The sequence below is a fragment of the Strix uralensis genome, chromosome 25 (genome assembly GCF_047716275.1).
Source record: "Strix uralensis isolate ZFMK-TIS-50842 chromosome 25, bStrUra1, whole genome shotgun sequence".
Classification (NCBI taxonomy): domain Eukaryota; kingdom Metazoa; phylum Chordata; class Aves; order Strigiformes; family Strigidae; genus Strix; species Strix uralensis.
Genome location: NC_133996.1, coordinates 7,617,409 through 7,639,060, shown reverse-complemented (window position 1 = coordinate 7,639,060; position 21,652 = coordinate 7,617,409). Strand labels below are relative to the sequence as shown.

General features: G+C 59.3%; 2 protein-coding genes across 2 annotated transcripts; both read left to right on the top strand.

The window, feature by feature from the left end:
* Positions 1-5,958: 5,958 nt before the first annotated feature.
* On the top strand, positions 5,959-13,718 carry CSF3R (colony stimulating factor 3 receptor). Its single transcript, XM_074894290.1, has 17 exons — positions 5,959-6,016; positions 6,633-6,804; positions 7,605-7,700; positions 8,005-8,304; positions 8,652-8,775; positions 8,915-9,084; positions 9,809-9,963; positions 10,151-10,304; positions 10,424-10,506; positions 10,614-10,827; positions 11,068-11,256; positions 11,502-11,603; positions 11,902-12,048; positions 12,216-12,356; positions 12,488-12,578; positions 12,796-12,877; positions 13,037-13,718. The coding sequence occupies exons 3-17, from the start codon at positions 7,631-7,633 to the stop codon at positions 13,544-13,546; spliced, it is 2,532 nt and encodes an 843-aa protein (XP_074750391.1). The 5' UTR covers positions 5,959-6,016; positions 6,633-6,804; positions 7,605-7,630; the 3' UTR covers positions 13,547-13,718.
* MRPS15 (mitochondrial ribosomal protein S15) lies at positions 13,716-21,651 on the top strand. The gene is made up of 8 exons (XM_074894291.1): positions 13,716-13,992; positions 15,232-15,291; positions 16,439-16,514; positions 17,351-17,399; positions 18,203-18,287; positions 19,162-19,220; positions 20,442-20,633; positions 21,488-21,651. The coding sequence occupies exons 1-8, from the start codon at positions 13,731-13,733 to the stop codon at positions 21,605-21,607; spliced, it is 903 nt and encodes a 300-aa protein (XP_074750392.1). The 5' UTR covers positions 13,716-13,730; the 3' UTR covers positions 21,608-21,651.
* The last annotated feature ends 1 nt before the right edge of the window (position 21,652 follows it).

Here is a 21,652-nt window from a genome sequence, read left to right as displayed (position 1 = left end):
AAAGTGAAAGATAATAGAATCCAGATGAAATATATATCTATATTAATCTTACACAGAGAGCCTTCTCCGAGCTTCCAGGTGCTGCAGCAGGAGTGGATCCGGTGTGTAATCAGATGGTCACCCCCTTATCTGGGCAATTTCCACTCCGCTTTAACAGGATTAAGTGCTGCTGTGGGACGTGGCTGCCCGGCCAGGTACAGTGGTGTCCCCGACACACGGCCACGGGTGGGTGACCCTGCTGCCTCCAGCTGCCCGAGGGTGACACGGGGGGTTGGATGGCACCTTGGCCTCCGGGCTGGGCCCACGGCTGCTGCTGGCTGAGCAGGGAGATGCTGTGCTGAGCGGGGTGATGCTGTGCTGAGCGGGGAGATGCTGTGCTGAGCGGGGAGATGCTGTGCTGAGCGGGGAGATGCTGTGCTGAGCAGGGTGATGCTGTGCTGAGCGGGGAGATGCTGTGCTGAGCGGGGTGATGCTGTGCTGAGCGGGGAGATGCTGTGCTGAGCGGGGAGATGCTGTCTCAGCACTTGGATGGGGCCTGTCAAAGTGGGTTTTGGCAGCAGAGAAAGCCGCCAGGAGCTCGGCGGGGGCTGCCCCGGCCCCAGCCCCAGCTGGGTTAGATGCTAACCGCCTTCTCGCACAGCAGAGAGGATTCACCTCCCATCGTATCTCCTCAGGTTCCTCCTGCAATTTGCATTTCAAAGCATCTCTCTCCTGTCCTACCTGTGCAGAGTGTGTCCCCCCCAGACAGGCCACGTGCAGCCGCAGGCACTCCCGTTCCCGCTGCGGCACATGGCTGGGGCGAGGGCACCTCACACCCATCGCAGGCACCGCTCCCTGCCCGGGACAGCGTTGGCTCCCCCAGCCCCAGAGCAGGGCCAGGCACGGCGGTGGCAGCGAGCTGCAGCCGCCTCCTTCACCGGCTGGGAGAGGGAGAAATTGGATTCAGAGGCAGCAAATGCAGTTCCCCAGAATGGATGTACATTTTCATTATACTTATACGCTGAGTAATTGGTGGTAATACAAGAGATATGGGCAGTATCATTATAGACCAGGCTGTGCTGGAGATGTATTATCATCATCTGTCATTATCTGGGCTTCCTTGTGGCTGCTAAAATTGTAGAACATGATTTTAATAACCCTGGAAGGCAAGAATCATTTTTCTTTTGTCACTTAACAACTTGGCCTCATTCACTGATACCTTTAAATAAGAAGGGGGGGATTAATTTCTAGTGAAATAAATGCAGACCTGGTTGTTTTCTTCTCTCTTCATTTGCAAAGGTGCCCCAGCGAAGCCTGACAGCTTTCAAGGAAATTGCAGATAACGGGGGGGACACGTCAGCGCGGTGCAGGGAGCAGGGGAGCACCCGGAGGCGGGTGATGCTGACACAGGTGCCCCTGGGCCCCTCGCTCCCCGCTGCCGAGCAAAGGAACGGTCCTGGCTGCGGCAGCGTGTCCCTGGGCAGAGCGCTGACACTGCGTGAGCCTCGGAGGTTTCTCCCAGACTCAGCCAAGGGCTGAGCAGGCTCCAGTTCGCAGCGGGACTATCGCAGGTGTCTGTGGCCTCCCCGGAGCTGTGGCAGCACGACGGCCCGTGGGACCCCCACGGCACCGCAGAGGAGCCCCCGGGGAGCTGCCCTTCCCCAGCCCCGTCCCGCGGCCCGCAGCGGGGATTGGTGACGGAGCCCCCCCCAGCTTGCTGACTCCTGGGGGGCAGCACCCTCAGCTGAGTGCCCCTGGGAAAATGGGTAGAAGGAAGCAAACCAAGGGGAGAGAAAAGTGAGGTCTGCAGGGAGAGCGGCCCGGCATTGCCTCCGGCTGCCTCCGCTGCAGACTCACAGCAGAGCGGATTGAAGGGGAAAGACCTAATCCATCTTGTCAGAAAAGCCAGGTGAAATTAATTGGAATTTGCAGAAAACAAGCCAGCCCAGGCATGTGACAACAGCAGTGGAGGTGACATCCCTGTCACGCTGCTCCCGGGAATAAGGCCTGTCCCGCAGCAGGGATGGGTGGCCCCTGCCTGGTTGGTGGCTTTGGGCTCTGTCCCCCCACCCGCAGCACTCGGTGGCTGCAGCAGCGCGGGGCTTGGCCCCACACAGCCCTCGGCGCTCGGCGCTGCACGGCGGGGACAGGCCAGGCACCCCGGCCCCTCGGTCCCCTCTCGCAGGGCGCAAACGCGGGAGCTGGAGGAGCTGCGTCACTCCTGACCTGCGTGGACACCATCGGGGTTCGTGAGTTTGAGGGCGTTTCATTTGTCACTCCTCTTGGCCGTGGAAAAAGCCAGCAGCAGGAGAAGGACAAATCAAATTACAAGCCAGCTAATGAAAATAATGGGGACTAAAGCACTTTTGGAGGCTGCTTGGTTGGATTCCTATTTCCGTGTGTCACTGGATTTAAATCGGTGATGTTTATAGCCCTCGAGAAGCAGTCATTTGATTGCCCTTTGTGATTAGCTGCAACTCAATTGACCATGAATTTCTTGCTCGTGCAGACCCGACCCGTTGGCAGATGAGAGGTGCCCGGCTCCGAGCCAGGCTCCAGCCCCGTGGCTGCTCCCGCCCCCCTTGCTCGAGCACCCAAAGCCCTCCTGGGCCTTTCAGGGGCCCAGCCCTTGCAGCTTGTGCCGGGGTAAAACGGGTGGGGGATGCTGGGGGTGCTGCAGAGTGCAGCCGAGATGGTGTATTTATAGAGCAGGAGGGTTTCGCCCCGTTTCCATGCAATGATCCAGCCACTCCGACAGCGAGCGTCTGTCAGTGCCTGCCTGGGCTAACAGCCTCCATTTGCAACTATTGACTCTGAGTAAATAATCTCCAGATATATTTTTCTCCCGATAAAAGCTGATTTTTTTCTGTTATTGCCAGGGGTGTTTATTAGAGCAGAAAAATAATAGCGCTGTGCCTGCAGCCTGATTGCTGGGAAGTGTCAGAAGTCGGCCGTGCAGCCCTGGCAGCTGGGACCAAACGTGCTGCTTGGCACCGCAGTCACGGGGCGGGGACAGGCACGAAAATGCCCCCCGCCCGGCTGGTTTGATGGGGGGCGGCAGCGAAGGGAAATTGCTTTTCAGCAATGGCACAGGGAGAAGAGGCTTCGCACGTCTGAGCTCTGGAGCGCCTCGGCAAAAAGGAGTGGGAATGTCCAGGTGTGTGGGGATGAGGGGCTGGCGCGGGGCTCAGCTGTCGGACACGGGCAGGTTCCTCTGCTGCAGACACCGGGCAGCAGAGCCAGTACTTGAGGGACATGCAAGTTTTACATGGTCCCATGGACGATCTCTCCCTCTCGCCCATCCACCCAAAGAACCGCTCTCCCGTGCTGGAGCTGCAGCCCCTTGGCATCCTTTTGGCATCTTGCAGATTAGAGATGAATAATGGCAGGCAGCACAGGCAGCACAGGCACTTCTCTGCCCCTTGCACCCCGTCCTCCCCCTCCCCATGCCCACCAGGGACTCCCTAGATCCCCACAACACAGAAAATTAATCCTCCTGCCTCATTAATTACAGTAATGTGTCAGGAACCTTGTTCAAGGTCAGCCTCTCAGACCCCTGGAATCAATTCTCTCCAATTTGCAGCCACCTCGCTGGGGCGGAGCTGGGTGGTGGCGGCGGCACGTGGCAGGGACGAGCACCGTGGACACCCCCAGGATTGGGGATCTGGTGACTGGAGCCTGCGGATGCAGGAGGGTCCCGGCTGGGCTCCCCGCCCTGGGGCAGCTCCATGCTGGCAGCCTGGGTTCCCTGTGTCCCCTGCGCTGCCGTCCCAAGCCGAGGGTCTCCTCCCTGCCCCCTCTGTCAGCCTGCAGGGCGCTGGGCCGGGAGCCCTCTGCTCCCTCCCTGCTGCTGACGGCTGGACAAGGTGGTTTGTTTGAATTAATCATGTTGGGCAGCAATTAAACAGCTCTCCTTATCCGTTAGAGACTGCAGCAGGTTTTGCACTGAGATCTTGCATCTTACATGACTGGCAATATTTTATTTTTTCAGGGAATGAACAGAAGAAAGGGAAAATCTCTTTAGGGAGGCCAGTTCTTGCTGACAGCTGAGCTGATACAAGCCAGTAATGTACTTTATTCTGCTTAATAGCAATGATCTGCCCAGCAGGGATTAAATCAGAGGCGCTGATAACACGCCGGAGAACCGGAGGCAGCTGAGAGCCCCCCGGCACTTCACGTGGGGAGCGGTGGCAGAGAGGTGCTGGGCGGTGGGGCTCCGCCAGCCCTGCTGCCCTGGGCCCCGCGGTGCCACGGCGGCAGCGGGGGCACACAGGGGTCCCGCTGCCCCCCACCCTGCATCACACTCAGAGCCCGGCGGGAGCTTCGGCAGCCGCGGCAGGGAATGGAGCCACTTCACACGTCTGCTGTGACGGACCCGCTCTGCGCCGGGGCGGTGGCGGCAGAGCCAGCGCTGCCTGCGGGCGCGGGAGGCTCCGCGCTGCAGTGCTGGGAAGGGTCCGGATCCGTCCCTGTCTGTCGCCTCCAGTGCGACCTGTGGATTGTGGCTAGAGCTGCCCAAGGGGTCTGGCTGCTCCCCAGCGCCATCGGTCCCCATCCCACACACTGCAACCCGGGAAAAGCCCAGGGGCCGCTTCCCCTTTCCACCTTCCCCCTTGCCAGGCAGCCCCGGGAACGGGGGGCTCTTGCAACACGAGCCGGGAGCCCCCTGCCCCGCTGCTCACGCCGAAACGTGCCTCGTCTGGGCCACCAGCACCCACCCTCCCTCCGAACTGCGCTCTCCAGTCTGTCCTGCACCACGGCCCCGTGTCACCGCCCGCCTCTGCGCTTCCATGGCCTCATCCCGTGGGACCCTCTGTCACCGCGCTGGCCCTTGCGCCCCGGCAGCCTCCCCCCACGCATCCTCCTGCCCCAGCCCCTCCGAGGCCCCTCCGCCGGGCTGGCTGGGCCCCGTGGCTCTGGCTGCGGGTGCCCTGCAGGGATGGCGCCCTGCCCTCGTCCCCCTGTCCCACCCCAGGGATGGGATCTGTAGGCTTGTGAGGGTGACTCAGAGCCAAAGGGGAACCGAGAGCGTTGTCATGGGGGCACGTCAGCTGCATCCCTGATCTCGGGAAGGGGCCAGTGCCCCGGGCACCAGACAGTGAGCCGTGCCCCCACAGATTGGCACGCTCAGAGCCTCCTCGGGGACAGCCCCTTTCCCTGCAGAGCATCGGCGAGGTGAGCGCGGAGACAGGCGTGCGCTGGGCTGGGGTGCACGGTCCCCTCCGCACGCCAGGACGCGGGGCCCCACGGGCGGCAGCACTTGTTTGTGTCCAGCTCTGCCTGCCCGCCGGTTCCCACGGAGATGCCCACGTCGCCATGGCTACTTGCTGATATTCCTGCTCCGGCTGGTAAACAGCCTGCAAGCCGCCCGCTTCCGCCCCAAAATACTGGGGGTTGCTACACCCCAGGGAAATGTTGCAAGGGCAGCTCCCCCGCCCCAGGCTGTGGGAATCGACCCTGTGCCCCAGCCTGGGGAGCTGTGACCCCGCACAGCCCCAGTGAGCAGCCTGACCTCTCCGGGCAGGGGGCTGGGGCCCTGGGCAGCGGAGATTTAGGGGGAAAAAACCTTTTGCTCAGACTGTCAGGGCTGCAAGGTGGCTGGCCATCTCCCTCCGGCCATCTCCCTCCGGCCAGCAGCCCGGCTCTGCGGGAGGCAATGCTGGGAGCGCGTCTCCCCCAGGCTGCTCTCCCATGGCCCCGGGCCATCTTCCCTCCTGTGGGCATCAGGGTGGGGGTCTGTGCTGGCCCCACGGTTGTTTGCAGCAGGGGGTTGCATGAGCGCTGAGTAACACACCGCTGGAGGTGAAACGCGTGCTACAAATCCCGTAGTAAACAGCTGTTTGCACAACAGCCACCTCCGTTGCGAAGGCTGCAAGTGCATGGCAGGTTGTGCAATCCTCTGTTTACCCCCATGCTCCCGTCCCATCCCACGATGCCGGTCTGGCACGGGCGGGCAGAGCTGCCCGACATCCAGCTGTGAGCTCCCCCCAGGGAGGCTGGGCAGGGCCTTGGGCAAGGAGCTGCTGGAAAAACCCAGGTTAATGGTTGGCACAGGGAGGTACCAGTGGGAAGGTTGGGTCTTGGGTTGCCCTTGGGGCGTCTCACAGGTCCCCTCAGGCTGGGGCAAGCTGGGCTCCATGGTGTGAACATGGACAACTTGGGTCAAATGAGGCTTCGTGGGGCAGCTCTCCCCAGGGCCAGCCTCTAGGACCCAGCCCAGGCTCAGCTGCGAGGGGCAGCAGGGCTGTCCCCAGGGTCCGGGGCTGGCGGGCACATCCCTGGAGAGGGCTGAAGCTCGGCGGGATGAGGATGCGGGGATGAGCCCAGTCCCCTGCAGTGAGTGCCCAGCCAGGACAGCGGAGCGGGCTGGGGGCTGCGAGTTGTGCCCAGGCAGCACCACCCTGCGCTGGCAGCCACGACTGGGTTTGCCCCCTGCCCTCTGAGCCCCTCGTCCCCCAGCCCAGCCCCGTGGCCCCAGGGGAGTCGCAGCGAGGCACTGGCTGTGCCACATCCCGGCTGCTGGAGTGGGCAGGGTGGGGGGGCCGGGTGCTGCTCCCCGCCGCTGGATGTGTGCGTGCTGCTGGGCTTTCCTTCCTGCGGCGAGCGAGGCGGTCGCAGCCTGCAGGGAAGTGTTTTGTAATCACCTTCTTCAGAGAGTCACAGCAATTAACGGCACTGGTTTTGAGGAACTAACGGTGAAAGCAGCATGTTAGCAAACGGGCTGAGCACGGCGAGCCGCTGGGAGCCGGAGGCTGGTGCTCGGAGCGGGCGGTGAGCGGCAGCTGGAGACACCAGGCGTGGAGGAGTGGTGGAGATGGAGGCGAGGTAGGGACGGGCTGCGTGGTGCTCGGGTCTGGCTGAGCACCTTGTCTGTGGCTGTGTGTGCTCAGCGGGGGCTGCTCCCCCGTTTCCCACACTCAAGTCCCTCGTCTGCCCCTGGACATCGGCTTGGGGGGGAGAGGAGCTGCGGGTACCCAGAGCCGGGGCAGCATGGCCAGCCCCACCTGGGGCAAGCGCCCGGCACTCCCGAGGCCACGGCCGGGACCAACGCGGGGCAGAGGATGAGCCGTCGGCCGGGCAGGGCAGAGGCAGCCAGGGCCATTCCCAGCAGCAGGCGGAGGGGTGCAGCTGGAGGAGGCAGCACAGGGTGGGGGGTGCAGGCAGGCCCCCGCAGCTCTGGCCAGCCCCGCGGCGCTGCCGTCCTTCACTCATTTCCCTCTTTCAGCTCATCAGCTCTGACACCCCAAACCCCAGCGCTAACCCTCCCTGAAACCACAAATCTCTGCCCAGCAGAGGCTGAAGATACCTGAGATAAAATCAGCCCGCGCCTGCGGCCAGGCACGGGGCGTCGCGCCCCAGGACCGGGGTGCGCAGGGGACAAGAGCTGGTGACAGGCTGTGCCGGGGCCCCCCCAGAACGCCTCGCCTCTGAGCTTTTCCACACCAGCGCCTGCGGCAGTGCCCGGGGGCGGAGGTGTCATCGCTGCTGAAAGGCTGCGGGGGAGAGGCCACCTCTGACGGCAAAAGGACATTTTGCTCCAGGAAACGTCGGTGACGGTGGCAGGATGGCTCGTCCAGCCCCTTCCCGACCCGCCAGGACGAGCTGCTCTCTCCATTCCATTCCAGGTGATGCCAAAGCCACAGAGCAGACCATGGCCAGGCGCGGTGCCGGGACACCCTTCCTGCTGTGGCTCTCCCTGCTCCTGCTCCTCCACCCAGGGGGTGAGTGGGGCCTGTCCCATCCCGCAGCCGCGTGTCCCGCACCGCCTCCCTGCACCCAGTGCCCGTCCCAGCCGGGGCCGCAGCACGCGGCGGGCAGGAGTGCCGGCAGCACGGCGGGCGCTGGCAGGATGGGGCCTGGCGTGTGCCAGCAGCCTTGCCCAACGCCCGGCTCTTCCTCCCCAGCAGCTGGGGGGCCCGTCTAAGGGAAGAGGAGCTTGTCCCTCTGTCCTGCCTGGGTGCCGAGGAGCCGAGACGGCTTCGTCGTGGCTGTGCCCTGGATGTGACGTGTTTTTCCTGCCTGCAGGGACCCTGGGCTGTGCCTCGGTGGTCGTGGGCTCACCCGTTGTGCCCCTGGGCTCGGCCGTTGCGGCGTCCTGCACCATCCAGAGCAAGTTCTGTCACGGCTTGGAGCAGGGGAAGGTTCAGATCACCTGGATGCTGGACAATGAGCCCGTGGCTGGGAGTCAGCACCGGGGCCCGGGGGGCACGGAGGTGTCCAACCTCACCCTGCCCCAGTTCAACCGCACGCAGGCCAAGCTGTGGTGCTGGGTGGAGTGGAACGGGACCAGGCAGCGCGTTGGCATGGCCGAGATCAGGGCAGGCTGTAAGTCTGCTGCCGCCGCAGGTCACCCGCCTGCGCACACGGGCACTTCACAGAGGCACAGCCTGGCACCGGGGTTCACACCTCTCCTCCCCGAGACGTGTCTGCCCTGGGCAAGCCGGGCAAAGCCGCCGGGGTGGGAGCAGCAGCCGGGGCCGATGGCTGGCGGAGGCTGTTTCAGGGCTGTGCCCAGCCACGTCCTAGCATGCCGGTGCACCGTGGGCAGGCTGTGGGGCAGGGGAGCTTTGGGGAGCAGCGGCGGGGCAGCAGCCGGACATGGGGGGGGCTGCAGCTCCTCCGCAGCCAGGATGGGTGCTTCGCTCAGGCTCTTCCTGGACGCTCTCTCCCAGACCCGCCTGCAAAGCCCTTCAACCTCAGCTGCGTCCTGAACCTCAGCGACTACGGGCTGACGTGCCAGTGGGATCCGGGAGCTGACAGCCACCTCCCCACCAGCATCGCGCTGAAATGTGCCGGGTAAAACCTGGGGGGTGACATGCACCCGGGTGTCCGGGCTCTGGGCCACCTCTCCTGGCCCTCACCCCTCGCCAAACCACATGGCAAACCTCATCCTCTGACGGAGGGACCCCCGAGCCCACCCCTCTCACTGCTGCAGGAGCAGAGCCCAGGCGGTGACAGGCTGCACCCCGCAAGGTGGCCACAGCCGCTGCACGGTGCCACGCCGGCTGCTCCAGCTCTACCGGCAAATGGAGATCTGGGTGTCCACCACCAACGCCCTGGGCACGGCCGAGTCGGAGCATCTCTGCATCGACCCCATGGATGTGGGTGAGTGACAGCCCGAGCCGCTGCGGGGGGCCCAGGGAGGCTCATCAGCGGTGAGAGAGGGGTATTAGAGCACCAGTAAAGCACATCGAGCTTTTTAGGTCATATCTTATGGGCAGGTCCCCGTGATAAATGGCTCGCCGGGATGAATAGGTGCCAAAGCATTACAGACTGAGCAGCGCGTGCTGGCGGGTTATGAGCCGTCAGTTGACCTGCTGCACTCTACAACTCTCTCCAGCAATTGATTACCCATTTATTCAGGAGGTCTATTAATAATATATCCAGCTCCTATAAACTATTCATAAAAGGAACCTTCCCAGATGGTGCGTCTCGTCCTCTCTGCCCTGGGCCCAGGGGAAGGCTGCCCAAGAACCAGCTCAGCCCTCCCACGGCTGGGCCGGGCTCTCACCCCCAGGCAGACCCAAATGTGGGGCTTTCCTGGCCATGTCCCAGACCCCGGGTCATGCGGGGTCTGTTCTTTCTGTGTAGGTGCTAACCCCGCCTGGAACCCAGGCTGCCGAGCAGCATCCCGGGCAGGGGCACACACCAGCTCCCATCCCCTGCCACGAGCTGTTCTCTTAAATATTTTGGGGCAATCTCTCCCCATCCCTCACCTCGGGCAGGCCAGCACCCCGGCTGCAGCTCGTGGTATTAACAATGCGAGGCCGTGGTCCCATGCACCGCCCTCCACGGCACCTCTTCAGCTCTCTCCCTGCTCCTCCTCCAGCCAAGCTGGACCCCCCGGCCCTGCGGAGCATCCAGTCCATCCCCTTCCAGACCGACTGCATCGCCCTGGCCTGGGAGGTGGCCCCCAGCAACGCGCACATGGAGCTGCAGTGCGAGCTGCGCTACCGGACACCCGAGGACTCGGCCTGGGCACTGGTGAGTGAGCAGGAGGCGGCACCCTCCGCTCCGAGCTCTGCCCGGTTTCCTGCAGCGGGACCGGCGGGTCCCTGCATCGGAGGGGGACAGCAAGGTGCCCCCTCACACGCCCTGCGCAGCACCCGCATTGGGGCCGGCCCCTGCTCGAGGCAGGAGCCAGCACAGCCCTCCCTCCGGCTGCCACCAGGTCACTGACATCGTCGGCCAGGCTGGCACCACGCAGCACTGCGGCTTCCTCTTTGGCACGCGGTACCACTTCCAGATGCGGTGCCGACGGAGCTTGGCACAGGGCTACTGGAGCGAGTGGAGCCCGGGCAGGAACTACACCACCCATGAGAAAGGTGGGCGCGGAGTCACCCGGGGCGGGGGGGTTCCCCTCTGCCCTGCCAGGCGGCACAGCCGCGGTGGCACGGCCACGCTCGCCCCTCTCAGCTCCCTGCCCGCCCTCCTCCTGTCGCAGCCCCCACGGGGAAGCTGGACGCGTGGTGGAGCGCTCGGCCGGCCGGGGCAGGCAGGCTGCGGGAGGTGCAGCTGCGCTGGAAGGTGAGCACGGGTGGGTGGCGGGGGTGTGGGGGCTGCCAGGACATCGCCCGGGGAACTGAGCATCCCCGCAGGGACCGAGCACTCCCACACCCCCTGCCTATGCCCAGGCCCCACGGCGGCAGGAGGCGAATGGGCAAGTTCTGGGGTACCGTGTCACCCTGAGCCCCAGGAGGAGGGGCAGGGACCCCCCCACCGTCTGCAATACCACCCACACCCAGTGCAACTTCTCCGCGCCGGCGGGGACCAGGAGGGTCTATCTCTCAGCCTACAATGCCGCTGGCGAGTCGGCAGCGACCGAGGTCGTCCTCCTGGAGAGGAAAGGTGAGGGCAGCACAAACCTCCCACTGTCCAAAACCTCCGTGTGCCCCCCCCGGGGCTCTGCCCCTCCGGCAGCTCCCAAAGTGGGTGCCGCTCCCTCGCCCCGCCACGGGGGAGACACCCCCCTGCGTGTGCGACTGGGGGCTCCCGGGCTGGTGCGCAGCCAGGGCCTGGGCGGCACAGGAGGGCGATGCGGCAGGGCTGCTCCCGTTCCTGTCATCCCAGCTGGATGTCCCCACGCAGGGCAGCCCCTGGCAGGGCTCCGGGCCGTGCCCGGGGGTGAGCGCAGCCTCTGGGTGCGCTGGGAGGCCCCGCCGGTCCCCCCGGTCGCCTACGTGCTGGAGTGGCAGCGGGTGCCCTCGGAGCCCGAAGGCTGCAGCATCTGCTGGCAGATGGAGCATGACGGGGCTGCCACCGCAGCCCTCATACGGGGTAAGCCAGGGGCGGCCGGGGGGTCCCTGCCCTCCTGGCCGGCTCTGCGGGGAGGCGTACCGGGGGGCTGGCACCCCTCCTGACTGCCCCAGCTCCAAACCCTGCCCTGAGCCCGCTCCACACTCCCCCTCCTTCCTCTGGACCCGCTCCCGGGGTACGGCACAGGGCAGGGCTGGCGCCGTGGGGCAGGTGTGGGGCAGCCAGAGTCCCGAACCCCCGGCCCCCCCCTCTGCTCTCTGTTGCAGATGGCATTGAGCCTTTCCAGCGGTACAACATCTCAGTGTACCCCCTCTACAAGGACACCACTGGGGCGCCCGCCCACACCGCAGCCTACTCTAAGCAGAAGGGTACGTGTGCTGCCAGCCGCTGCCCTCAGGGCCCCGGGGGGGGTCACCCCACAACACCAAGCCTTTCAAAGTGGGGAGACAGCCTTTCCCCCACCTACCCCTAACTCAGGGACTGTGCAGAAGAGCTCGGCCCACTGGGCTGGACCTTGGCTGATGTCTGGAGGGGCTCTCAGCCGGACTGAGCCCCACAGGGGTACAGCGTGGGGCAGGGCCTGACACCCACACCTCGGCAGTGGGACTCTGCATCCCCTGCACCCCAAGGCAGCGGTTCTGCACAGCATGTCCTGCTCCGTTTCAGCACCATCCTACGCCCCAAAGCTCCACCTGAAGAGCATCAGCAAGTCTGACGCCGAGCTGTGCTGGGACCCGGTGCCAGTGGAGATGCAGAACGGTTTTATCACCAGCTACACCATCTTCTGGGCCAACAGCACCGCAGAAGTGTCCAGTGAGTCCTGCCCGCATCACCGCCAGCCCTGCCCGCCACCCCGCCTCGGTGCTGGGTGGGGACATCCGCAGAGTCTGTGCCCCCATCAGAGAGGGTCGGGGTGGAAAGCCAAGGGGCCGTGCAGGTGAGGGGCAGCTGCTGTGCTGACACCTGCCACGTTTCCCCAGGCGCCGCTGTGAATCCCTCTCTCAGCTCCTTTGTCATCCGGGAGCTGAAGCCGTCGACCCTGTACAAAGTGCACATCATGGCGTCCACGGCCGCCGGCGGCACCAACGGCACCAGCCTGACCCTGGTGACCACGGTGCTCGGTGAGGGGGGGTGAAGAGATGGGAGGGGACCCACCAGACCCCGAGTCCCGCCTCGTCCTCACGGCACAGCGCGGCTGGAGGTGCCCCACCGTGGTTCCCCCCGTGACCATCTCCCCCTGCCCACTTCCCAGATGACATTGAAATCCAGTTCCTCTTCCTGACCCTGGGGCTGACCTTTGTCTTGCTCATACTTCTGCTCATCTGCTTCCAGAAGAACGGCCGGTGAGTACCAAGAGCTGCCGCGGGCTGGACCAGCCCCGCACCGGGCCGGGCCGCCCTGGGAGAACCTGTCCCCAGCGGCTGCAGTGGTGTGGCAACAGCCCCAGGGGGGGACACGGGGAGCGGTGGCATCCCGCCATGAGCTCGGCGGGAGCCAGGCCAGCCCCCAGGCCGCTGGTTTCAGGCCCCTCACTGAGTCCCCTCGTCCTGTGGCTGTCAGGGTGAAGCAGCAGTTCTGGCCCAGCGTCCCCGACCCCGCCAACAGCAGCCTGGGCAAGTGGGTCCCGGCAGAGCTCCAGCAGGTGAGACCCAGACAGCTGCTCCCCCCGACCCCCCCGCTCCCCACCCGGGCATCGCTCCACACGGAGGGCATGGCACATCCCTCGTGTGGCGCTGGGCAGGGGGGGCAGAGCGAGCCCCACATCCTGCAAAGAGGCCGTGACCACATGCTGTTCCTCCAGGAGCCTCTGCAGGTCCCCGGCGTGAGGGAGCCCGGCCTGGCCACCATTTCCACCGTCACAGTGCTCGAAAGGGCGGCGGGCAAGCAGCCGCCCACCCGGGGCAAGGAGCCCGCCACCGAGCCCACCGGCAGCCTCCCTGCCCTCGCCCAGCCCTACGTGCAGCAGGAGGGCCCCGGCACGCCGGACCGTGGCTGGGCCGCAGCCAAGACGCGCCAGGGCCCTGGAGGGAGCGGGGAGACCGTGCAGTACGCGCGGGTGGTGGGCGACGGGTACAAGGGCCAGCAGCACGTCCGGCCGCGGCTCTACCTGCGCTCCAGCTCCACGCAGCCCCTGCTGCTCGACCCCAGCCCCAGCCCCAAGGCCTACGAGAACCTCTGGTTCCACGGGGCCGACCCCCACGGCTGCCTGGGGGACGAGGGCTGCCCCGAGGACCTGCCCGCCACCTTCCCCCTGCTGCAGGGCCTCCGCATCAGCGGGGCCGAGGAGCTCCACGACTGCCGGGTGTTTTAGAGCCGGGCAGCGCTAACGGACCCAGCCCCGGGGCTCGCCCGCGGCCTACGGGAGGCCCGGGCCGGGCCTAGGCCTGGGGCTGCCCGACGGGGGCCCGGCTCCCTCCGCCGGTGCTGCGTGCGTCCCCTCCCGCCCCTCCTCTTCCTTCCCGCAATAAAGGGGGACGCGCTGAGAGCGGCCTGGGATGTCTGTGCGGCGGGAGCAGCCCGGGGTGCCGGCGAGGCGCGGACCCTCCGCCGGGACCGGGCGCTCGACGCGCTCGGCGCTCGACACGCTCGATGCGCTCGGCGCTCGACACGCTCGGGCAAAATGGCGGCGCCCATGGCGGCGGGGCCGTGAGGGCAGCGCTATGTTGGCGCTGAGGGCGGCGCTGGGCCGCTGCCTGGCGGGGCCGGCCCGCGGCGGGGCCGCTGTCCTGGGGAGCGCCCGCGGCGGTGACGGGGCCGGTGAGGGGCGCGGGGAGTTCGGGCCGCGCTAAGAGAGGCCGCGGGGAGGGAGGGTGGAAGGGGAAGCGGGGCCCGGCGAAGGAAGAGGCGGCCGGGCGGGGGGCCGGGGTGGGAGCTGAGGACGGGGTGGCCTCGGGGTCGGCCTGAGGCGGGGGAGAAGGAGCCTGAGGCGGCGCTGAGAGGGGACAGGGGACTGGGTGACCCTGGGGTGTTGCTGGGGAGGCAGAGCGCGGGCGGGACGCCGGGGCCCCTCTCAAGACACCAGGGGAGGGCAGGGATGGCGAGCAGGAGTGAGGACCAGCTGGCCCCGGGCAGGGAGCCGGGACGAGGGCTGGGCGGGCACGGTGGGGCTGGGGGCTGCCCCCCGACCCTGCCTTGCGCACGGTGGGGACCTGCTGGAGCAGCTCAGGCGGCTCCGAGGCCAAAGGTTTCAGGCGAAGCTGCTGTGAGCTGGGCCAAGGCACAGGCGAGAGCCCCGGCGTGGCCTCGGCACAAGCTGTTACCATGTGGGACAGCGCGAGCCCTGCGCTCGCCACCCGCACCCACAGCCTGTGCACGGCTCTGCTGCCCCACGGATCCGGAGCTGAGCTCGTGTGCTCGGCCAGGTCCATCTGCGGGCAGCTATGTGGACTGGCAAAGTCTGTACTTGAAAACGTGTTTGATGCACAGGGGAATAATCTGAAGCAGGTGTTGATTCCAGTAGCAGGGGCCTTGAAAGAGCAGTTGGAAGAGTTTGTTCTTGAAGAGTCAAAGAACGGCTGTATTCAGGCTGGTGATGAATATTCTCATCAGTAACGAGCTGTGCTGGTCACGGGTTGTCTCTAGGTCTTGCTGCCTCTGTGCTCTGCCACTGGGGTAGCCCAGAGCAGCCCATCTAACTCGCATGTGAAATTACTTGAATTAGTTCATCAGTTTAAACTCCCTAAATGAACACAGTTCAGCTGGGGAGGCCTTCTGTTCTGCTTGGTGTCTGTAATCTCTTCCTGCTGCTCTGTTCTCATCATTTGGGTTCAAATCCCCCTGAAGCTGCACAACTTAGCCCATTTGTTTTAGCACCTGTGTGAGAACCACACTGAGCTGTTCCACAGTCCTTTGGGACAGCAGACCTGGCTGGCCACTGATCACCTTGGAGTCTAAGTACTCTGACCAGTTTTCTAGTACAGACTGAGCAGTATTTAATGTGTACCTAGCTAAAAAAGTGCACACAAGTCTGATAAATCTTTCTTTTCTTCCATCAAGTTTGCAGTCCCTTTATTCAGGCAGCCAGATGGTACGCCAGACCTGTGAGAAGGAGGAAAGGTATGTCAGGATTAATGGGACCATGTGGCAGAATGTTTTATTGTTGGCATTACCAGAGTTGTTACCCTAATGCTGCAGGAAGAGAGGGTAGTTGGAGAAATTAGTGGTTTTCACTTTAAAGATGCAGAGCTCGTCATGAGAAGAGAGAGAAAATATAATCCCTTCTCAGGATTCTGCAATGCTGCAGCTTCTTGATGGGTAATTACAAGGTTGAGGGAGCCAGACTCTTCTTGGTAGTGCCAGTGATATAATGAGGGGCAGTGGTCCCAAATAGCAGCTTGGAGATGTTCCAGCTGGACACAAAAGGAAAAAGGATTCACTGGGAAGGCAGTGCAGCGTGGGAACGCGCTTCACAGAGGGGCTGTGGAATATCTGTCCTCAGAGGTTTTCAGGGCTTGATAGACAAATGATGACAATCCCACTTTAAAGGGGAGATTGCACTGAAACTTCATAAGGTCCCTTTGACAACCGTTTTGTGGTTCTGTGCATCTAGCAATAATTCCTTACAAGCTCAAAAGTCACTCAAAAAATTCAGCAGTTGAGGCAATCCCAGGCACAAACCCAGGCTGGGTGAGGAGGGAATGAGAGCAGCCCCCAGGAGAAGGACTTGGGGGTGTTGGTGGGTGGAAAATTGCCTGTGAGCCAGCAACAGGCGCTGGCAGCCCAGAAAGCCACCCGTGGAAGAAATTCTTCCCTGTGAGGGTGGGGAGGCCCTGGCACAGGTTGCCCAGAGAAGCTGTGGCTGCCCCCTCCCTGGAAGGGTTCAAGGCCGGGTTGGATGGGGCTTTGGGCAACCTGGGCTAGTGGAAGGTGGCCCCTCCAAGGGCAGGGGGTGGGACTGGATGGGCATTAAGGTCCCTCCCAACCCAAACCAGTCTGTGATTCTATGAAATGAGCAACTGTCATTAGTAAGAGATCACTATCTCTTTACATCATGTTGTGAATCCAGCGCTGAAGGCCAGAGACTGGGCCCAATTTTATGCACTCAATTGCTGCCATCTCAACTTGATTTCTTAAATTCTTCCTTCTTATTTGGAGCATACAGTCTATTTTCTTTGCAACTTGTTTCCTCTGATCTAGTTTGCAAGCATGTTCAGAGCTCTGACTTTGTACTGCTCTTCCTCAAATGTTAATCTTCTCTTTGTAGACATCCCCAGCCATTTGGATGATCTTCCTCCCACAATGCTGAAGAAAGATTATGCCAATGTCCCAATAATAAATAGGTATGATACAGGGAAAGGGAGTGACTGTTCTCTTCAGAGATTTCTTATGCACACAACCACAATACATGGAAGCTGTCACCTGTGCAGTAATGAATTCATGCTTTGTGGTCACTGATGTGCAATTTAGCACAAAAATTGCAAAGCTGTTTTGAAAGTCAAATTTGCACAAGCAGTCACTGATTAGGGTTCGGTAAGGTTTTTGTTTATTTAATGTGAGATTAAGTGCTGATTGCCCACATCTTCTGTGGACTTCGTAGTCCATAGGAAAAAGAAATAATCTTGAAATACTAGAAATCATCTATGCCTGTCTTGAATTCAGGTGATAGAGTGTGTAGGTAAACAACTCAAAATGAATCGCTGCGTCTGAAATTCGGACCTGGAGCTTAGCGGTTTTGTGCTTTGATGCCAGAACTGCTCATGTGTGGTGCGTGGAGAGCCCCCAGTGGTGTAACTGAGACTTTCACAGCTCTTTGAAGGATCAGGTCTTAAAATTAATTATTCTGTCCTTGTGTACTTCCTTGGGGGTTAATCTTTGGCACCCAGTTTGCACGTAACGTTTTTGGAATTGATAGGACTTCATCATCATCATTTGAAATAGCTGCGCTTCCCACAGCAGCAAAACTACTCGATGTTTCTGTGATCTCAGCCATGATTTTTCTTAGGAATGCAAGAAACGGTTTATGGCTGAGAGATTTGGGAGGGGAGGAGAGTTGCTGTAAATCTGTAGAGTAGATTAAAGTTGAGAAAAGTTAATGTGTTCTGAAAACCTAACCTCATTTCTGTTGTTAAATATCCTTCATTTCTGGCTTATAAACTAATCTGCAATCTCCTTGCAGTGTTGACGATGTAGTGAAAAGACTCTTGTCACTGGAAATGGCAAGCCAGGTTAGTTGCATTCTATTTGCATAAAAAAACCCAGAAGATTTAGTGAGCACATTTGTGTAAGACTTGTCTATATTGTTAAATGCCCTTCACTTACTGTAAGTGTTGCTCGGTGACTGCAAATCTGGGGCTATTAAATACATGAGTGGTAAGTCTTGTATGCTCTTAAAATTTATCATGCAGTCTTCTTTATGATAATAATTGCATACTAAAATGAGAGAAGAAAATATTAGGCAATCACAGGGGAGATGAGCTGTGTTATGTTACTGCTGATGGTTGGCCTATTCTATAAGATAGTTCACTAGACAGCAGATGTTCTTCCACATCAACAAAAGTTCTTTTACTTTTTGTATGCCCAGAAGGCAAAATAAGCAAATCATAAGGTAGCACAAAGATCTTAACCATTTCTTGCTGCTTACCACTTAAGCTTAAAAATATGCAAAAAGCAAAGGCTACTGCCATGTGAGATCAGCTTCAGTTCTCTCTTCCATTCCTGAGAGCGGCGGGACCTCTTCAACACCCTTCTGCTGTAATCCCGGGGTGAAGGGGGTGCCTGGACTCTTGGGTTGAACAACGGCGATTCTGTGTTCTGCTGAGATCTTTTGTGCTGCTTCGCTGCTGTACTCTGCGCACTGCCCTGCCAGCAGCAGGTCCTTTTTTGCAGCACCTTTTACACCTTTTGTGATGGACACTGAGTAAAGCTATTAATTACAAAGCCTTTATCTGGGCATTTGGGAAGAGAGCTGGGGTGTCTCAGACCTTTAGTGTTCCTGAGAAGGTGACAAACTCTTTTCTGTTGTCCACAGAAGGAGAAGATGAAAATAAAGATACAGCAGCTGGTGGAGAAGGTCAGGAGGTCTCCCAATGACAATGGGTCCTCTGAGGTGCAAGGTAAGTTAAAAAAGGAGGAGGTTGTTGTTGGCAGATGATACGTCTCTGCTTTCATTCAGCTGTTCCCACCCCAGCACTTCAAGTTTGCTGTGTCAGTCAGGAGAATCTCCTCCAGGAGCGCAGCGGAGCGGCAGGTCGCTGCAGCGTGCCCTGGGGCTGTTCAGGGTTTGGGAAGGTCACAGATGTCTGCTGGGTGCTCCCAAATTCCTCCTCCATACCCACCCTCCAGAGGTAGCACGTGCATTATTCTGCTTGAAGTCCTTCGACGTGAGGCACAGCGCTGTGTTCGTTACCCAAAGGAGCTACGAGATTTAGCCATGGAACCCAAATCTCCCTCTGCATCAGAGAGCTCTGGCTGAGGCACGGTGTAGGGACAGTGCAGGGGTGAGGGCCACGCTGCCATTGACCCGGATGCACTCCTTTATCTAATAAAGGCCTTCAGTTCCTCAGGATGCCACCAGCACCTCTCTGCAGAGCCTGAAATCACAAAGAGCTGGCTGCTGCTCCTAGAAAGAGCCTCTTAATTTGTGTCTGTTCTTCCAAAGCTTAAACCAGGTGAAGTGAAATAAATATAAAGTCACCAGTGAGTGCAAGAGGCATTTTACAGATAAATTCCTATGATCTGTTGTTAAAATTTTAACCTCTAATTAAGCAGCTTCATAATAGTAATCGTTCTGACTCGGGTTGTGTAGGTTGTGTTTTGTGGTTTGTTTTGCACTTACCCAGAGGGCTGAGCGGGAGCGCTGGCCGTGGCGCAGTGGGTACCCGTAAGAACAGCAGCCTGCAGCTGGCACTTTGAAGGGAATGCAGATGATACTGTCTCTCCCTGGAAAGCTGCCGCTCTCACACAGCTTCTTATATCTGTTCTTTATAGTTGCTGTGTTGACTGCCAAGATACGCACTTACGAGGAACATCTTCAGAGGCATCCCAAGGTAACTATCAGTAATCTGAGCCCACACGTCTGAGACAGCAGCTGTTCAGGTTGTTTTCTCAGTTTAGAACAAAAGGATTTTAATTCTGGGGATTATGGCTTTCCTAAGAAGGTTCATAAAATAGTTGTAACTGTTCTGTGGTGCCAGTCTGGGAAACTGCTGGCTCAGAGCTATGCTCTCACCAACTGAAATGTGGAGTCTGTTCTGGTTTGTTCCTGGATTGGTGGGAATGGCTGAGCAGGTACCTTTGAACGGAGTTTAGCTAAATTTATCCTTGCTGCAGATGTGGCTTCACCACTTAGTTCTCAATGTAATTAATGTTATCACTTTGGCAGCTGTATTCTCTTTGTTCTGCCTATGAAAATGTTTAGCGGCCAGGACTGTGTTTAACGTTGTAATGACACTTCCCTACCTAAAGCTACGGGGGTTCAGAGCCCAAATTCAAAACATCACAACTGTGAGTTTATGGACAAGATTCTTTATGCAGTGCAAAAGGTGGGAGATGCACTAATCAACTGCATTTGAAAAAGTGCATAATGATTTGTTAATCATAAAAGCTTGAAGGGTAAAACAGAATAGAATTCCATTTTTATAAGAAGCCAGAAGTTGTACCAATTGTTTCAGCAGAAGAAACCTTTTGAAGTTACTTGGATGGAGTCTGCTTTTTACACAAATCGCCTGTATAGGACAGGGCAATTTCTCCCGCGGGGGATTGCCCTGCATGGCATGGCTCAAGCTATGCGTATTTTCTTCCAAAGAACAACACAAATGGCCAGATAGAGCCAAGTGACGTTTTATTTTCACATTTAATTTCTGGAAAAGCAAAGGTAAATGCTTCTGTGTTATTTCTGAATACATTTCAGGGGAAGCAGAGTTTTTAGGCAGTTAGACCTTCCCTACAGCCTTTGCCTCCAAGCGGTTGCAGCTTCTGCCACCACCTGAAACTGCATACAAGTTGAAAACAGTCTTCAGGGTTGGGGTCGGGGAGGAAGGTGCAGACACAGAACGAAGAAAGCAATTTCAGTGAAAAGTAAATTAAGTCTTCTGGGATCTGCTTGTAGTGACCTAATGTGCTTGCAGTACCTGCCAAGAAAAATTGCTCTAAGATACTGTCCTTAACCTGATTGTTTCCTTTCAGCCGTAATCTGGTGTATTCCAAGTAATTTATTGGAATGGAAGTGTAATCTGTCTGCAGCGTAGTGAATGTTAAGTCCTTTGCAGGATAAAAATAACCGTCGTCGCATGCTGATGGCTATGGATCGCCGGAACAAACTCCTCGCGTATCTTCGCCGTGTCCGCTACGATACCTTTGAGAACACCTGCAAGCAGCTGAACATCCAGTACACCCTACCCCCGCCCTACTGCAGGAGGATCACCAAGCGCTGGCTCGTGAAGAAGGCTTTCTGCATCAAGGTAGGGAGCAATCTGGAGAGAGCCACGTAGCTGAAGTAGGAAAAAAATCTCTTTATAGAAGGGCACAATTAAGACAGTTAGGAAAGAGTGACGGGTAAATCCTTTTAATCCATGCTTTGAATTTGAGGAGACAATGGTAATGTCTGTAGAGAAATGCATAAGCTCAGCAAAGAGCTCCACAAAAGATGGTTTCGTAGTGGGTGGTGTCGCACTGGCTGTGCTTGAACTTCAGATTGTACTACCAGTTTGCTCAGAAATGTATGATTTGAACCAGCTGTTTTTCAAAGCCTGGTATGGGAACTAATATGTGAGACAATTAAATCTGATGGCAGCTTTGGAACAGAAATGGGGGTACACCCCCTGTGGACTCTCATTTGCTCTAAATACGTAGGTGTAACTCCTGTGTGCAGTGTACCTCAGTATAACTGAGCAGAATCAAGAAGCTGGACGTGCCTTTGGTCTGTACGTACTAAATTTCAGTCCAGTGGAGTTATACCCAAAAGACGGGGTGGCTCTGACAGAATACCTCCAAATGGTTCCCTGGAAACAGGGCTGGCAGGAGCCCTGGGGAGGTGCCTTGCGGCGCGGTGTGGCACTGGCATCCGCGCAGGGGTGGTGGAGCAGCTTTGCTCCACAGCACGTAGCTTTGTCTCTAAGTTGAGAGCTTAAACTAAATTAGCCACACTCGGTGGAATATCTCAGCAGGTGAATTGGATCCGTACTAGTTTATCCACACATGTATTTTATCTTCCAAAAAATCAGGTGTTGTTTTAACTGAGACATGGTTTTGTCCACATTGAGGTGTTTGTTAATGCTTAAAACTGTTCCCTCACCTCCTTACGCTCCTCCCACAGGTTTTTCAGGAGGTGCAGAAGCTGAAAGCGCCACAGAGGCTAAAAGAGAGAAGAGAACGGCAAGCAAGAGCGAGAGCCGCAAAGGAGGCAGCGGCACAGCACGAGGGGACGCCCGTGTAACAGCACGTTCTCTGTAACAATAAATAACTACCTAAAGACCTAAAG

Bases quoted from the DNA above. Each gene is read 5' to 3' on its own strand.
- MRPS15 (XM_074894291.1), top strand. From the start codon at position 13,731: ATGTCTGTGCGGCGGGAGCAGCCCGGGGTGCCGGCGAGGCGCGGACCC. The intron at 16,515-17,350 runs GTATGATACAGG...ATCTCCTTGCAG, and splicing joins AATGTCCCAATAATAAATAG to TGTTGACGATGTAGTGAAAA. The intron at 17,400-18,202 runs GTTAGTTGCATT...TGTTGTCCACAG, and splicing joins CACTGGAAATGGCAAGCCAG to AAGGAGAAGATGAAAATAAA.
- CSF3R (XM_074894290.1), top strand. From the start codon at position 7,631: ATGGCCAGGCGCGGTGCCGGGACACCCTTCCTGCTGTGGCTCTCCCTG. The intron at 7,701-8,004 runs GTGAGTGGGGCC...TCCTGCCTGCAG, and splicing joins CCTGCTCCTCCACCCAGGGG to GGACCCTGGGCTGTGCCTCG. The intron at 11,604-11,901 runs GTACGTGTGCTG...GCTCCGTTTCAG, and splicing joins AGCCTACTCTAAGCAGAAGG to CACCATCCTACGCCCCAAAG.